The sequence below is a fragment of the Lacerta agilis genome, chromosome 10, assembly GCF_009819535.1.
Source record: "Lacerta agilis isolate rLacAgi1 chromosome 10, rLacAgi1.pri, whole genome shotgun sequence".
NCBI classification, from domain to species: domain Eukaryota; kingdom Metazoa; phylum Chordata; class Lepidosauria; order Squamata; family Lacertidae; genus Lacerta; species Lacerta agilis.
In genome coordinates this window covers 22,883,586-22,900,056 of record NC_046321.1, presented here as the reverse complement: position 1 = coordinate 22,900,056, position 16,471 = coordinate 22,883,586, and the positions used below count along the sequence as shown (strand labels likewise).

Genomic DNA, 16,471 nt, shown 5'->3' with positions numbered 1-16,471 from the left:
GCACCAGATTTCAGCACTGGCTTTTAGGTAGTTGGCAAGCAGGAGGCAGGTGGTTTTCCTCTCCCTCCAAAACAGGCAGCCATGCTCCCTCCCCTGGGCATGCTGGGGATTCATTATGAGTGGTGCCTAATACTTAAGCCACTTCACTCCCTTCACCACCAACACCACCCCACCCAGTAAAGGCAAATGATCGCAATGCAACTTGGGAAGCCAACATCTTGGATGTGAGAAAAAGACCTACTGATTGGCTTTCTTCCCAGTCAGCATCATGGAGATGGAGAAGCCCTTTTCCTTTGGGGAAGGGTCATAGCTCAGAGGTAAAACATCTGCTTTGCAGGCAGAAGGCCCTAAGCTTGATCCCCAGAATAGCCAGGGGGAAAGAACCCAGTCTGAAACCCTGGCAACATAGACACTACTAAGGAACCAATAGTCTCTGGCACAGGATAAGGCTAAGTTCCGAAGCAGTTTATGTCCTCCAGTTGGCCACATAGAGCCCATAATTGTACACAGGCATATAAACTTCTGCCGAGCCCTAATTAGGAGTGTTTACTGCTGAAGCCGATGCCAGCACTGACTAAAGCCATGCAAGCAGAAACTCTCTCCTGGTGTGTTTCATCCTTTGCACGGCTTTGCTAATGTATACATTGGCAATGTATATGTGACATTTACACAGTAACAAAGTTATAATTGAAATGGATTTGAAGCTGCAAGAGCCAGTGATCATGGCCCATCCTGCCAACACAAGGCTCCATAAATATTAATTAATGTTCCAAACTATAAAAACTACTTAATCTGCCACGGGGAATCATAATCGCCACATTTCCATAGCGTGGTTTTCTATGCCCCTGAAATTTCCATGATTATCACCTTTTCCCCATCAATGAGAGGTAACTGGAACACGCTTTAGAGAGTATCCAAAATGGCAGAGAGAGAGAGGCAAAGATACAGGAACCCTTCGTGTGAGATTTAAAACGTGTGAGATTTAAACCCTTTGTGTGAGATTCAATGTCAGCCCGAGACAATTTTTAAAAGTTATCATGGCACCTTTTAGTTGTCTAGTCAAAAAGAGGCACTTCCACATGTTGGAACACCAATTCCCAACTGCTCTGACTGTATCCTAGTTAACTAATATAAAGATATATTATCATCAGTCAGATAATCAGAAGGGGGAAACCTGGTGGCCTCCAGATTATCATCATCCCTGACCATTGGACATGCTGGCTAGGAATGTTGGGAGTTGCTAGTCTCACAATAGCTGGAGCACTACAGGTTCCCTCTCCCCTTTGTAAATGCATCTTTGGAACAATTTGTTGCTCATCACTTGCTGGCAAAAGAACTTCAAACACTTTCTCTTTGAGTTTGTACAAAGCTACTAGGAAGAATAGAGGGAAGGTAACTGGGACATTATGACAACCCATTGCCCACTTTCCTGTCTTTGGGAAATGCCAGTAGCTTCAGGAGAAGCATAAAAGTGCAACCAGGCCATTAAGAGTGATCCATCCTCTGATGAATTCTATGCATATAAAACACACACACACACAATTTTTTAATTTTATTTATTTAAGACCCTTCCATGGGAAAACCAATGCTCAAGGTAGCTCGTAGCACATTAAAAATAACCACACAGGCATCTGAGTGTTGTGTAATGTATATTCCATGTCCTTTGATCTCATGGAATGAGGAACAGCGGCATCTAGCATACAGAGCTGGTCAGATGGCCATATACAGGGATTGAAACAAATGTTCACACCAGAAGCCAGAACTGGAGAACACCGATTGGCTGATCTCATGATTCTGCAGTGTATGTCATTTCCCAATCTGATGTCACTTCCCAGGGGGGGAAAAATGTTTCTCCTTCTTCAAAGTTAGTTTTTTAAAACAAATAGAAACAGCACATTCATATGACAATTAAATGGTTAATAGTCAGGAGGGTGGATAATAGAATCAGAATTCTATTTGCTAACTAATATGTTTGTAAAATAAGCTGAAAAGTAGGGTCAAGCTTCTAAGGGGGGAGGGGGAAGCAAGCCCCATTCTTTAAACGTGTCTGCATGCAGCCTTGTGGTTTAATTGTTCACACTAATGGTGTCACATAACACAGCCAGTGGGAGGCATTCATGAAACAGTTTTTGTACTTCCTGTGCAGAAATCCTTGCAGTGATGGGACAAGGGAGTTGGATTGCAGCCACATAATATTTCCTAAACATTTCAGGTCTTCTTATTTTCACAGGCTTGAGAAGAGATTCAAACCTTCTGATGCTGTTGAATTCAAAGCAGAGATAAAATCTGGGAAATTGATCCACAGCAAGTAATAAGATATTGGTTGGCTTCAAAAAGCAGTAAGAACCAAAGGTGTGACACACCCATACAGTGTGTACGTGTTAATCAAGGAAAACACAGAAGCTACCTTTGGAAGTATTCAGCAGCTTAATATTCAATAATCTTCATTTCCATTTCTACATTCTTTTGCATCTCATTTTCAGCTGATCAAATCTTTCTTTCTTTCTTTCTTTCTTTCTTTGGACACCCCTAAAATATGAATTCATTGAGGGCCACAGACAAGGAACGCTGCTTGACTTGCCCCCCAAAACAGGAGGACTCTGAAGAAGAGGATTGTATCACTGCTCTCCTCTTCCCAGGTAAACTGCAGCTAGGGATGGAGGGAGAAATCTGATTCAGTTTGCATTTAAAGATTAAGCTATAATAATTTGCACTTTCCAAAACAATATGAAAACCACAGCACCAAATTTTGAGGTGCAGTTCTTCAACCAAGTAATGTTCACAAAAATGCATGTATTAGGGGAAAGTGCACGTTTAAAAAAAACTGTGAAAATTAAAGGTGCATTTTGTTAGGGGAAGCCTTTTACAAAAATGTGTACATTGGTCAAAACTGCATACAAAAATGTGTTTGTTAGGGAGAAATTGCAATAATTTGCTGGTGAATTTTCACAAGGGTTTTTATAAAAGAAATCAAATTGCTGCAGAATTTAGGACTGGAAAAGTTTAGAAACTGAAGAGAACTGAAATGGACAGCTCCTTCATTGCAAGTCTCATAAAGGCACTAGCAAAATCAAAGATGCATAGCGTACTTAAATCTTTGTTCCTCAGACTACAACCCAAGCATTTATTCAGGCAACCTTGAGAGTGTTCTTCATATGAATGAATGGAGCCATGAATGGAAAAGCAGCTCTCTCTTACAAAAAGAAAGAAAAGAAAGAAACTAGCCTTGTTATCATCACTACTGCTACCTGCTGGGGATACAAAAAGCAAACTCATAGCACTCACTCACTCTCTTTCATATACAGAAACTTAGCTGCCAGATCGCTTCCCCCCTTGTAAAAGAGGGTGGAACACTGAAGCTTAGCTGCAGAAGGAGAAAGAGTAGCAGCGGCAGCAACTCAAAGCAGTAGCATCCCTGGCCCATCCCTGGCCCATCCTAGACAAAGGCCACATCTGCACCATACATTTAACAGTCACGGCTTCCCCCAAAGAAGACACTAGGTTGCCAGAAGCTGTCCTAGAAGAACAGGTTTACAGGATGTAAGTCCTCTGCTAATGCCCCCTTGAAACCAGGCAATGGCATGCCTGTTCTCCACTTTGGATCTGCCCGGCCTCTACTGCTTTACAAAGCAAAAGCAGGGTCCTAAACGTTACGTTACTGGAGAATGTGATGCTGTATAATGTGTACTTAGATATTAGTGTGACGGTTTTTGCAGGCAAGAAATCTGCAAATGCCATTTTTTCCCCTGTGTTGAAGGCCTTCACCATAAAAAGATACAAACTTTTATTATCGCTTTCCCCTTGCCAGGTGGAGATCTTGTAATATTTGGCCACCTGGGTCCTAGACTGAGTGATAACTGCAACTCATTACAAGAAAGGTTTGGAATTACAAGCATTTATTTGTTATCAGGGAAGGTTCTGAGCATAGCTGTCAACTTTTCCTTTTAAGGGAAATTCCCTTATTCCGAATAGGATTCCTCGCAAGAAAAGGGAAAAGTTGACAGCTATGGTTCTGAGTCACAATTCAGTGGCACTTCTTAAAGCAAAATGGCACCTGCTGAGTTGTTTTGTAGGCAGTGAACATTTGGCCTGTTCTTTAGCAGCTTTTCCCGGCTGGTAAAGGATCAGAACAACATATGCAAATTTCTTTAACTTCACACTGATTTGGGGGTATATGAAAACAGGTGCCCACCCCAGTCTGCTCTGTGTTCAACTCCTCTCCCCTCCATTACTCAGTGTGTAGAACTTAAAGAGCAGCTTAATTAACATATAAATTAACAGAATTTATTCAAGTTTATTTGAGCCACAGCTATTTGTATATGAGTGCTCTTCTTCGATAGAGATTCCCCACCTCCGCCACTCCCCCCAGAGAGCAGATTCTACACTCCTTACACTAGTGTGACAGCAAATCAACAAAACCTACTTAACCCTTTCCCAATAGGATCATCACTCATTGGCCTTATGAATATTAGCTTCTGAGAAATTTGCCTAATTCTTATTTACTGGGTCGATCAAGCATTAAATAGAACATCAAAGTAGCACAGTGCCTTCCATCTTCATTAGATGACAAAACAGGGCTTTGAATGGGTGGGAAGGCGAGACTTATAGTGGTGTTGAAGCCCTGTGCTTTTAACAGGAGCCTGTCATCACAGCACAACAATGGCCAGGGAAATACTGAGCCTGATCCCAATAGCCAGGGACTTCCATAGAACTTGAGAGCCAGTATGGTGTAGTGGTTAAGAGTGGTAGACTCGTAATCTGGGGAACCGGGTTCGCGTCCCCGCTCCTCCACATGCAGCTGCTGGGTGACCTTGGGCTAGTCACACTTCTTTGAAGTCTCTCAGCCCCACTCACCTCACAGAGTGTTTGTTGTGGGGGAGGAAGGGAAAGGAGAATGTTATCCGCTTTGAGACTCCTTCGGGTAGTGAAAAGTGGGGTATCAAATCCAAACTCTTCTTCTCTTCTTCCATAGAGCCTGGCTCTATGATGGGTTTGGCATTCTCATCACACACTGCAAGGAGTTCAGTGTTGGCACGTCAGCTTGCACTCCACCAAGCTGGCATGCCACAGGTGCTGCTGAAAGCATGAGTTCTTGGAGGAGTGACAGATTGCCAGTCTCCAGGCCACAGGGCTGTCCCTTTAAGGCTCTGCTCCCTTCTGCAAGGAGGTGGGGCCTGAGAAGCAGTCAGAGCCAAGGAGGTTCAGCTAACACTGAACTTGTGCCCAAGCAGTTGTCTGTTCCTGGGGCTCTGTCCGAGGTCCTGAAAGGCCTGCCTCTTGTCTTTAGAACTGTTCCTTGCTGAGTCCTTCCTGTTCACTCCCTCCAGCCCAGACTGCTCACCTGATCTGCAACCTCCTGGCTCTGCATGGTTTCCTTTGCCAGGACTGTGCATTCGTACATAAAAGTAAACCCTTGCTGCATCAGAACAAATGGACATCTAATTCACATCCTGTTCTCACAGTGGCCAAAGTTATTCCTATGGGAAGCTGGCAAACAAGACACTGAGGGTGCATTTACTAGTGCAAACATTAATGAATTCCTTTCCCTTGGAACAGCTACAGCCCAGCAAAGGGGGGGGGGACCTGCCTCAGCTACCACAACCAATGGTCAGGAATGTTGTTGCTCAATAATATCTGGAGGGGTGGAGCTTCTTTACCCATGCTACAAAGGTCTCAAGACAAGGCACACACCCCTTCCTAGAGGAAATCAGAAGTATTTTTGGGGAGACTAGTTAAAACCTTTTGATTAGGACAAGTTTATATATTTCCAACACCAAGATCTTTCATCTCCCGACTTGGAAGCACATGTGTACACCCCCATATGCATGCTATTACTTTGTTGGGAAAGAATCAAAAAGTAATTCCAGCACAGACAGTGCAAGCTAAAAAGCATTGTTTTGGTTTAAAATCCCTTCTGTCCCCAGAGTAGACCATGCCTAATGGAAAAGATACAGTGAGCCAGTATGTATCGTGCCTCCTTGCTGTCTTCCATTACAAAATGATCTTCCATGCCTCCAGCACTGAAAGCCAAGATTCTACATGGCAGCCGTGCACTTCAGCATCCCACTGGGTAAAGAAGCAATTTAAAAAGGGATAAATGTGCAAAGGGCAGATTTACCGCTCCATACAATTTCCATCCCCGGCTTTAATTTTTGAAACACAGCTCAGAAATAACCGCTGCAAGGTATTGCTTCTCACAAACACACACTCATGCCCCATTCAGAATGTATAGCACATCTCAAAATGTGCTATTTTTATTATTCGTTTGTCTGCTGCTTTACATATATTTCCAGTGCTTTTTTTGGGGGGGGGGTCTCAAATCTAAAGAGAAAAGAAATCTTAAAAGAATCAACTAAAGTGTGACAAAGTAGCAAAATTAAACATAGCAGGTGAAGGTCAAAAGCAAAGCACGACATTTAAAGCCACATAATTAACAGGAAAACAAAATGTTCTTTTCAACATAAAATAAAAAAATCAATGACTTAGGATGAGTGATAAGACTGCTTGTCAAACTGAGCGTGACATTTATAAACTTTCAGTCCAATCCACAAGCTGGAATGTATGGATTCAAATCAATTTTGCCCAATGAATATAAGTAGATTTTGTGGGTGGTCAAGCAGCTCAGATCAATATGCCCAAGGCCCTGCTCACCCTGTTCATCACTTGACAACTACTAATAGCTATATTCTCTGTGAAGGACAAAAGGCACCCTGTAAATATTCACACAAACAGTATAGGAACAATGCTACCCTTTTAAAAGGGAGTCTATATTCCTTTTCCTCTTCAGCCCCCTGCCCCCGCCGGCCTGGCCTTCCTTCTTTACTCTTCTTTCAGTACAAATAAGTACATGAATTCAATCCATTCTTGGACTTAAAGTGTGTTTGTTAAACATTCTTACAGCCCAAATTGGTTCATGGATTCGCCAACATTCATGGATTAAGGACATTGGTTCATGGATGAGCTGGAACAAATGGAATCAGTGGACAGGAAAGAGAGCAAATTTGGTTCTTGTCTTTAATTACTTACCCTAATTAGTTTAATAAATTTGGCATGGAGACACTTGGAAAAGTGAACACAAGTGACACTTGAGCCCACAACTTCATCAGAGTTCAGGTTCAACTCATAACAGGCGCATTGCCAGATAGTCCTCCCAACTGTTACTGGCAGTAACAGAAGGATTTAGGTCTCCTCAAGGTCTGGACTCACTCTCTCTGTGTGTGCATGTTCAGGATCATCCATTGCTGCTAGGATGGACAGAAGCTGCAATTCTCATACACCACAGTGGCAATGGATGTTTCTGAGCATGGTCAGAAGTGTCTAGGCTTTAAGGTGGAGGCCTAAATATTGGTGAGACCACATGACTCCCTTGTTGCAACAGCTCCAATGGCTAACAGTCTGTTTCTGGGCACAATTCAAAGTGGTATATGGGAGAGGGCCTTCTTGGAACTCCCTCCCTAGAGAAGCTAGTCTGGCTCTCTCCTTGTTGTCCTTCCACCAGCAGGTGAAGGCTTTCTTGTTCCAACAGGCTTTTGGAAACTGACTGCTTTTAATGAAAGGGCTGGTGCCATGTTGTTTTGATAGTAATTGTATGATTTTAATAGGGTGTGTGTGAGAGAGTGAGAGAGTGAGAGAGTGAGTGTACACACATACATATATCATTTTGATTCCATTGATGCTTAATTGTTTTTTTCTATGTTTTTAGCTGTACATATTTCTATCTCAGGGGTCGGCAACCTGCGGCCCATGGGCCGGATGCAGCCCACGAAGACCGTTTTACTGGCCCACGAGCCGCCCGCAAACTGAGCCACCCACTCGGCACAGCGCGACGCGGGGGACTCACCGAGTGGTGCCAGAAATAATAATAATAATAATAATAATAATAATAATAATTTATTATTATTTGTACCCCGCCCATCTGGCTGGGTCTCCCCAGTCACTCTGGGCGGCTTCCACCAAACATTAAAATACATTTAAAATATCACAGTTTAAAAAACCGCATCTGCACATGTCCAGACGCTGAAAATCGCTTTTGCACAGGCACGGTTTCCGCCATCTGGGCATGCACAGAAGCAATTTCCGGCGCCATGGACATGAGCAGACGCAATTTCCGGCATCGCGCTGCACCAGTTCGGCCCACGGACAATCTCATGGCCAGTGAACCTTGTCGACCCCTGTTCTATCTGTAAGCCATTTTGAGTGCATTTCAGGGAGAAAGGCAGTGAGTGAGTAAGTGAATATTCTGTGCTCACTAGTCCATTCTCTCTGCCACTGGCCCTCCTGCTCTTCAGTCATATAAGTTTGTTTGAGAAGCAGGGGCTGGTGGCAAAGAGCTCCAGATGTGCCCAAGATTCTGATCTTTCTTACTGAACATTCTGAGCTGAGGAAAACAAGCTTTTCCCAATAGTCCTTCAATGAAGTTCAGAAGAACCCAGCTAAATATGAGTCAAACTGGAGGCTGGCGAAGGGATTCTACCATCACTGTTCGTAATCCATACAGAAAACCGTGGTGGACAATTAGCTGAATTTTTTTAAGGGTGTCATTTGACTACATTAAGTATTGCTTTTTGCAAGGATAACAAGCACCTCCTAATTAAATTAGCTGGATAATGGAAAGAGTAAAAATTATTTGACATGGAAATGAGTCTGCTGTTGCTATTTTGGTATTTTACTTTATTTTTAAGTCAAGCACAAAACATTACCAAAAAAAAGAGAACCTGAGCTATTTGTGACCTGTACTTATTTTTGTTTTCAATTTCTTCAGCGTATGGCATTTGAATGCTTTGCCAATTGAGAGGGAGACATGGCAACACTGATAAGAAACATCAAGGAAGTGCAGCATTAGGGAGAAAAATTCAGCCTTCCCAGATATGAATAGGATTGCACTGTAATTCAGCTTCATGGCTAAATGGAGATTTGGACCACGTCTGACACTCCAATTAAGGGGCAGCAAACATTGTACCCTACGGAGATTGTTGGGCTACAATTCCAATTCAGCATGACTGCTGGCCATGCTGGTGGGATTGATGGGAAATGGAGTCCAACTACATCTTGAAAGCACTGCATTGGCTATTCTGCACCCTAACCACTATACCTAATTGGCTCAAAAACAGCCAGGCTCCAGGTAGTCAAGGATTAGAAGCTGGGGAACAAGTTGCTGCCTGTCAATCCAGTCGAACCAGAAGCAGGTGTGGGTCTCCAAACTAGCACAGGTCACATTCTTAAAATAATAACAACAACAACTGCAAGGCTAGTCATTCATTGCATTGCAATACCATCAGAACCAGCACTTTAAAAAAATATATAGAAAGAATGGCTTACTATGGAGGCAATACATCTTATAAATGTTCAGACACCAAAATTAATTCCCTCAAATAAAATATTTCTGTGTCTTTCTATTGTCAAAGGTGGGGTGGGGATGCAGCCTGGTCTTTTAAGAAGTAAGGATCAGGTTGTGGTTAGCAAATGTACTAGAATTCAAATGGTTAAAAATGAAGGAGGCATAGAGAAATTTGAAATACCTCACCAGACACGTAATAGGCAAGGAGTTATACAACTACCGAAAAGTCAATACTGCATGGCAAGCCTTAAATAAATCAGGTATTGATTATAAACAGAATTCTGCCTGGATGAAGTGAACAAGAAAATTACTGCAAGTAAGGACTATCTGTCTTTATTTCACAGAAAGCTATCCTTTAGGAAGGGAGGCTTCTCTATTAGAAGAGAAGAAGTTAACGATCTAGAAAATGGGTTGAGGCACTCAATTCAGAGGTTCAGAGCATGGCGGGGTGGCAGGAAGAACTGAATCTACCATAGCTAAAACGTGATCTTTACTGAAACAAGAAATAGTCTTGGTTCAGAGCCTGCTTTTCTTTGGTACATAAAAGCACTCTTCACAAGGAGAATTGAACACAGCTGTAGCTCCAAGAGGGCACAGCCAACAGAGGGAGCTGAATCTGAATTCACAGGAATCAGGAGGGGCCAGCAAGGATGTTCCCATCCTCATGTTACTCTGGGAGGTGTAGTTCAGGTCCACCCATACTGGAACTTGCAGAAAGCAAACTCCTCAGGCATCCCTACTTCAGCTCATACACACACACCCCACCCAAAAAAGAAAACCAGCAATATTTTAGAAAGAAAAAACCAACGCTACCAATAATAGTACTGCAGTGCTGACAACTGAAAAATCCAGAATGATCCTACATTTCATAAAGCAGTTGCTTTGAAAAAGAGGACACACAAAGTACGGTAAGCCCATGTGCCTCAATGACCATATTGCATCTGTTTATAATGAGTTCTCTTCTGTACCATTACGGTAACATCTCAGCTGCCAGAGACATAAAATGCAACCAGCAGCAATACAGATATAGGGCTTTCTGCTCAGGGAGGTCGCAAAACTGTAGCCAGTGCCAGATAAAAAAAATATTATGGATGGAATTCAATGTTGCACTGTTATGAACACTCCATCTGCACTAGCATTCCAGCTTCCTGGATGGAACAATCCCCGCTCTCCTTCTGCCATGCCATGCTCTGAGAGTTATCCTGACATTCATACCCCCAAGTCATTTGGGGGGGGGGTGCAGGGGGTGAGAGGAAGAAAACTTCATTGTGCAAGCTGAAGTCCTTAGATGAATCCTGCCCCATAGCAGGATGCTAGTTCCATCCTTGGCCTACAATTTCAAAATTCACTAGAATTATATCTGAGTGTACCAAAAGTGAAAAGTCTGAGTAATTCTTAACCCATTTCCTCAGCACTTGAGTGTGCCAGGGAAACATGATTCATACACAGCTGCTGCTTTTCCTTGAAAATTTATAAACAAAATTTCGTCGCTCACTAAATAGTCAACATGTACCATGTGTGACTGATGTTCTGCATAAAAATAGTAATAAGAGTTTGGCAGTTGTGGGGACTTTCACATTCACCACACAGCCCCTGCACTGACCCTGAATTTGTACGGTCTGGGACTAGTTCAGTACCTAGCGCATTCACTTACCACCTAACAAAATCCTATCACAGTAGTAACAAATAGAAGGATAGATTGTATATGCACATATGCAGGGGGGGGGTCATGCTTCCTAGACTAAATGGTCACACCTACATATTATCCCGCCTTTCCACCATAGCAGCACATGTCGGAATCCCAGGTGGTCTTGTATCTAAACGCTGACAAGATCCTGACCCGTTTAGCTTAAGCAGCTTTGCTGCATCCTGTGCCTTTCATATTATGCCCTGTTACAGGTAGGTAGCCGTGTTGGTCTGCCATAGTCAAAACAAAATTAAAAATTAAAAAATCCTTCCAGTAGCACCTTAGAGACCAACTAAGTTTGTTCTTGCTATGAGAAGTGTGCATGCACACGAAAGCTCATACCAAGAACAAACTTAGTTGGTCTCTAAGGTGCTACTGGAAGGATTTTTTAATTTTTTATATTATGCCCTGGATTGTGAGAGCAAAAGTCAACAGCCAGATTCATATTTACATACATACATACATACACACACTCCCATAGTCTGATATGATGCAGTCCATTCTACCACCTTCTACCATTTCATTGAATTACTCAAATGACTTGGTTTTCTGCGACGTGTGTGGAGCGCAGTCTAAATACCAGTTTTAAAACAGCAGGACATTCTGGTAGTAGTGACTCTTGTAGTAGTAGTTGTGGTGGCAGTGGACCACAGATCCACCCTCTAGGTATCATCATCCGCTGTAGCTCACCCGAACAGCAGTGGGATGGGATAGGGCAGGCACACCAGATTGCCTCCATAGGTGCTCATGCAGGTAAGCTCCAGCAACACCCACATAAGCCATGACTACACTCTTATGAACTCTCAAGATAGTATTTCTGACACCAAAGCCCCCTTACACACTCTCTTCTAAAAAGGAAGGATGGGGGGGGGGCTTCTCAGCAATAGTGCTGTTACAGGGAAATTTAAAAATACACATAGTTGATGTCATGAGGTAGAAACAACATTGTTTCAGCAATTTGTGTAATGCTCTTCAAGGCTTCCTCTCCAAAACTGATTTCAATTGCAGCAAGTAATAGTCATAAGACCACAACAAGTAACCTTCACTGAGCTTCTGCTGTATATATGCAATGACATGTTGCAATTGCAGCTCCACCCTAACAGTACAACCCTACACATGTCTGTTTTATTTATTTTGCTTATTTGTTTGTTGCATTTATAGCCCAGCTTGTCTCCAAGGTCGTAGCCAGAAAATCTAACCCAGGGGTCAGCAAACTTTTTCAGCAGGGGGCCGGTCCACTGTCCCTCAGACCTTGTGGGGGGCCAGACTATATTTTGAAAAAAAAAATATGAATCAATTCCTATGCCCCACAAATAACCCAGAGATGCATTTTAATTAAAAGCACATATTCTACTCATGTAAAAACACCAGACAGGCCCCACAAATAACCCAGAGATGCATTTTAAATAAAAGGACACATTCTACTGAGGGCCGGATTGAGAAGGCAATTGGGCCGGATCCGGCGCCCGGGCCTTAGTTTGCCTACCCATGCTCTAACCACTATACTTTGCTACTCAGAAGTGTGTCATAATGAGTTCACTGAAAATTACTTCCAGGTAAATTTGTGGGTAGAATTGTAGCCAGAGTTGCAGTAAAATCAATGGGTCTTCCTAGAGAACATAGTTAGGAGAACAGTGCTGCTAAACTTGTCAGAAAACAGACTCAAGCTATACAATACATAAACCACATTTGCAAAACGTTTATGATGCATGCATACAGTTCCAAAATCCTTGGACTGTATATGGCTGGCCCTTTTTATGTACTTGGCTGTGAATTGGTAGATAATCTATCAAGAAAGGGAAGCGCTCCCATCGCTCTCCTAACCTGTTGAATCCTTTTTCCTGTATGGGGGGGGTGTGTTGGGTTTCATTTTTTGCCTCTTTGTTTTTTGTTTGGTCTGGATTTGTCCCCTTTGCTGCGACAGCGCGGCACAGGCTTTTAAAATCTTAAACCTATTTTAATAATTTTATTGTTTACTTTTTAACGGTGTTGTATGGTGTTTTGTGTAAAGGCATGGACCTCACAAACCTAATAAATGTTTTTGTTTGTTTGTTACAAAGAAAGGGAAGCTTTCTTCTGTATGCTTGTGGCATAGTGAAGCCCTGCTCCATTGGCTTTCTCCTATTTAAGCTTTTTGGCAAGACTTGATGCACAAAGTTAGCCAGACACTGGATGGACCCAGTATTTTCATTACTCTTTGTGAAAGGAGGACACTGAAGAGGCAGTGTTTGCTGGTACATTGCTTTGCAAGTGATCCATTTCCTAGTCAATGAAATGCTTCTGTTGACACCCATCCTTGCTGATCTTGGTGTTAGTGGCCAATAGATGTCCTTCAAAATAACGAAACAGAGAAGGTGCAAATGTATTCAATGTGGTGGACTGATTTAAAACTATGTTTTAAAAACAGCAAGACCAAACAGTCCCGTTTTTAAGTAAATAATCACTCAATTAAAACAAGTTTCCTATAGGCAGAAGAGTAGCCATGCTAGTTTGCTACTGAGACACTTTAAAAACCAGCAAATATATTATGGCTTGCATGGACCAGGGGTAAATGACAGCTCCTGGGATCCTTTAAAAAGCCATGCTTTTTAAATGTGCTTTAAATGTATGGTGTGGCAGTGACCCTAGAATGTCTTCCTTCCTCCCACCCTGTAATTATTGTAGCTCATTTGGATATTAGCACTTTAGTGCTTTAGATAGACAATGGTTTTAGGAGTGCACCTACTTTAGAAGATAATGTGTCTTACATCAAAATGGGGTGACCCAGACCTTAGTTTGCAATTAATAATAAAATTATTGTGATGATTATACTTCCCCTGCTCATTCTGCTGAATGAGGCAGTGGGTTTATCCCCCACCAAGCCTTGCCCTGATGGCACAATTGGGGTGGGGTGGGTTGGTAGAGTGTTGTTTTTGTCTTTACTTTCAAGTGACCATTCCTTCCTCTCCCTCCTGCCAATCCCTGACAAGAGCTTCAAATATTGGAAGCAGTGTCTGTCGGCCACCATCCCTGGAAATAACTTCAAGGTGGGTCATGGCTCAATGACACAGCACACACACAAGAGGCCTCAGGTTTAATCCATCACATCTCCAGTTCAAAATATATTGGCTAGCAAGGCTGGAAGAGCCTTCTGCCTGAGAGCGGCTGCCATTCAGAGTGGGCAATGCCAGGCTAGATGAATCAATGGCCTGGCTCGGGATAAGGCAATTCTAAACATTCATATATTCCACACTGGAAGATAAGACTGTGAATCTGTCAAAACCTAAGCCATAAATATTGTCAGAGGCTGTAAAACTTGGCTCTCCAAGGCTGAAAACCCAATTAACATTTCTGACATGAAAGTGAGTTTCATTGCAAGGGAAAGGGTGGGGGCCTGCATCTGCCTGTAAGTCACAAAGCTTGGTTTATGGACATGGTGTGCACCTCCAGCATGCTTTTGCACACCACTGGAGCCTTCCCACTTCATTCCTCCCTTCATGCAGGTGGGCAATAAACCATGAAGGGATAAGCTTAGGGTTATGTCTGAAACCAGGACCACAGGTCTGTTTTCACCCTAGCAAAGACCAGTAGTCAGGCTGGCTACTGACCGTGGTTTGTCAAGGTATAACACACCATCATCCTGGGTCTGGTCCTAATGTTAGGCTAGCCCCCTTTGTGGTTTGTTTACCTGCTTGCGGCAAAGGGAACAACAAAGCAGACAGCGCTCAGGCTGCCTATCAGCATGCAGCTCATGCACAGTATGGCTTAATAAACGAAGCTTTGTGGCTTAGCATTACATGAGGATGAGGCCAAAAGCTTAGAAAGTGAATATGCCAGCTACAGTTTTGTACTATCAAATAGATGGGGGGGCACATTAATAGGAACTTGAACATGACTTGATTAAAATATGTTTCTTGATTTGGCAGCTTTGATTTATCGTCATGCCATTTTTCTATTCATGCTTTCAGATCACAACTGCAAATGAATTTCCATTTTTCCGGGCCTCCTTAAAATCAAATATAGTTCCTACACTTGTGTACATAGTACCTTCAGCCATCAGCTGTGATCTTTATTTTTAAAAGTAGAACTGAGATTTCCCCAACGACACTATGGAAGGCCGTAAAAGCCTGTTCAGTATATTCTGCAGTTCTCCAGGAAAGGTGTAAGAGGAAACATGAAGAAAGTTCCAAATATATAGATGGGCAGTAACCTTTAGAACTTTCATCCAAGCTACTAAACTTCATATACAGCTGTTCTATCTAGCAGTATCTTTCCCTGTGGCCAAGATCCTTCTATAATGAGTCAGTTGAGGTGAGGCTCATTCGGCAAAGCCCCACCAACCACCGCCTTTACAACTTTAAATCCTTCCTCTTAACAGGTTCAGCCAGGTTATTACTTCCTGTTCAGTGGTGGCTGTGATACAATGACCCTTAAAAAGTCAATTTAGGGAGTTTACTAATTTCCAAGCACTACCATTTTTCTATTATAGTGAAATAGTGCCAGCAAGTAAGCCAATAGCTAAAGTAAATGAAACAAATATTTTAGTGCTAAGTGCTCTTGAGAATGCCATTTTATACCAAATGTTCACACTCACAACTTTTTTTAAGCACATATATGCACCATATCAGCCATAATTCCTTGCACTAACATGGTACACAACTCTTGAGAAATGCTGCCACCCCACAAAATATGCTCACAGAGTCATTAGACATTCCATCTCAAGGTACTGTTTGCGTTTTCCAATTAGCCCAGTACTTATAGCTAAATTTTGCCATTCAGCTGTGAAACGACATCATTACAGAATGATGGCAGAAAACCAAAGGATGTAAATTCATCCTTCATCATTTCTAGCTTGGCTACAAGTGAATGAAACATTGGGGGAACACTGCTGACTCTAATGGACTTTGGAATCCTTCCTTTTCATCCCTCCTTGTTTTCCTTTTTACTTCTCTCCCCGCTGATGGCTGATGATCGTTTTAAGATATATGGTTGGTACACAATTTTTATAAGAGCATTTCAGAGCTCGCGACCAGACATCGCAAACAGGGATGACGATTGCTGGAGGAGACTGAAGAGAGTGAGCTTGTTGTGTCTTTTGGAGCCTGAGGGTGTGCGTGGCTGATTGCTCCGTAGGAACACAGTATCTGAGGGGGAGGAGTTACAGCTGAGAAGAAGCCAGGCTGAGGGAGAAGTTAGCAACCAGCAGCAGTCAAACTTAGCTCAGTGCAGATCCTGGGAGCTCGCAACCAGAGCTCACAAACAGGGATGTTTGTGAGGGCATTTAGCAGGGGAGTTTAAGGGGGAGGCACAGAGTTCTGTGTCTTGGTGTGCACAGGACCAGAGACATGGAGGGTAAGGGAGCTGCTGCAGCGACCTATAACACCAGGTGCCATGTTTGTCATTCTGCCAGAGAACAAGCAACAGTACACTTGTAGCAAGTGCAAACTGGTTGTCTTGTTCCTTCCTTC

The 16,471-nt window shown here is 42.8% G+C and overlaps 1 protein-coding gene across 9 annotated transcripts in view; it reads right to left on the bottom strand.

Moving 5' to 3' along the window:
- LOC117053660 (carbohydrate sulfotransferase 11-like) overlaps nucleotides 1-16,471 on the bottom strand; it is a 115,891-nt gene that overhangs the window by 83,935 nt on the left and 15,485 nt on the right. For 2 of the 9 annotated variants that reach the window (XM_033161613.1, XM_033161615.1), the window contains exon 2: nucleotides 2,493-2,650. The exons of the other annotated variants lie outside the window; for them this stretch is intronic. In XM_033161613.1, the coding sequence (XP_033017504.1) occupies nucleotides 2,530-2,650 (121 nt within the window). In that variant the 3' untranslated portion in view covers nucleotides 2,493-2,529. Of the gene's footprint in view, nucleotides 1-2,492; nucleotides 2,651-16,471 lie in introns of those variants that run through there. 9 annotated transcript variants of the gene reach the window in all.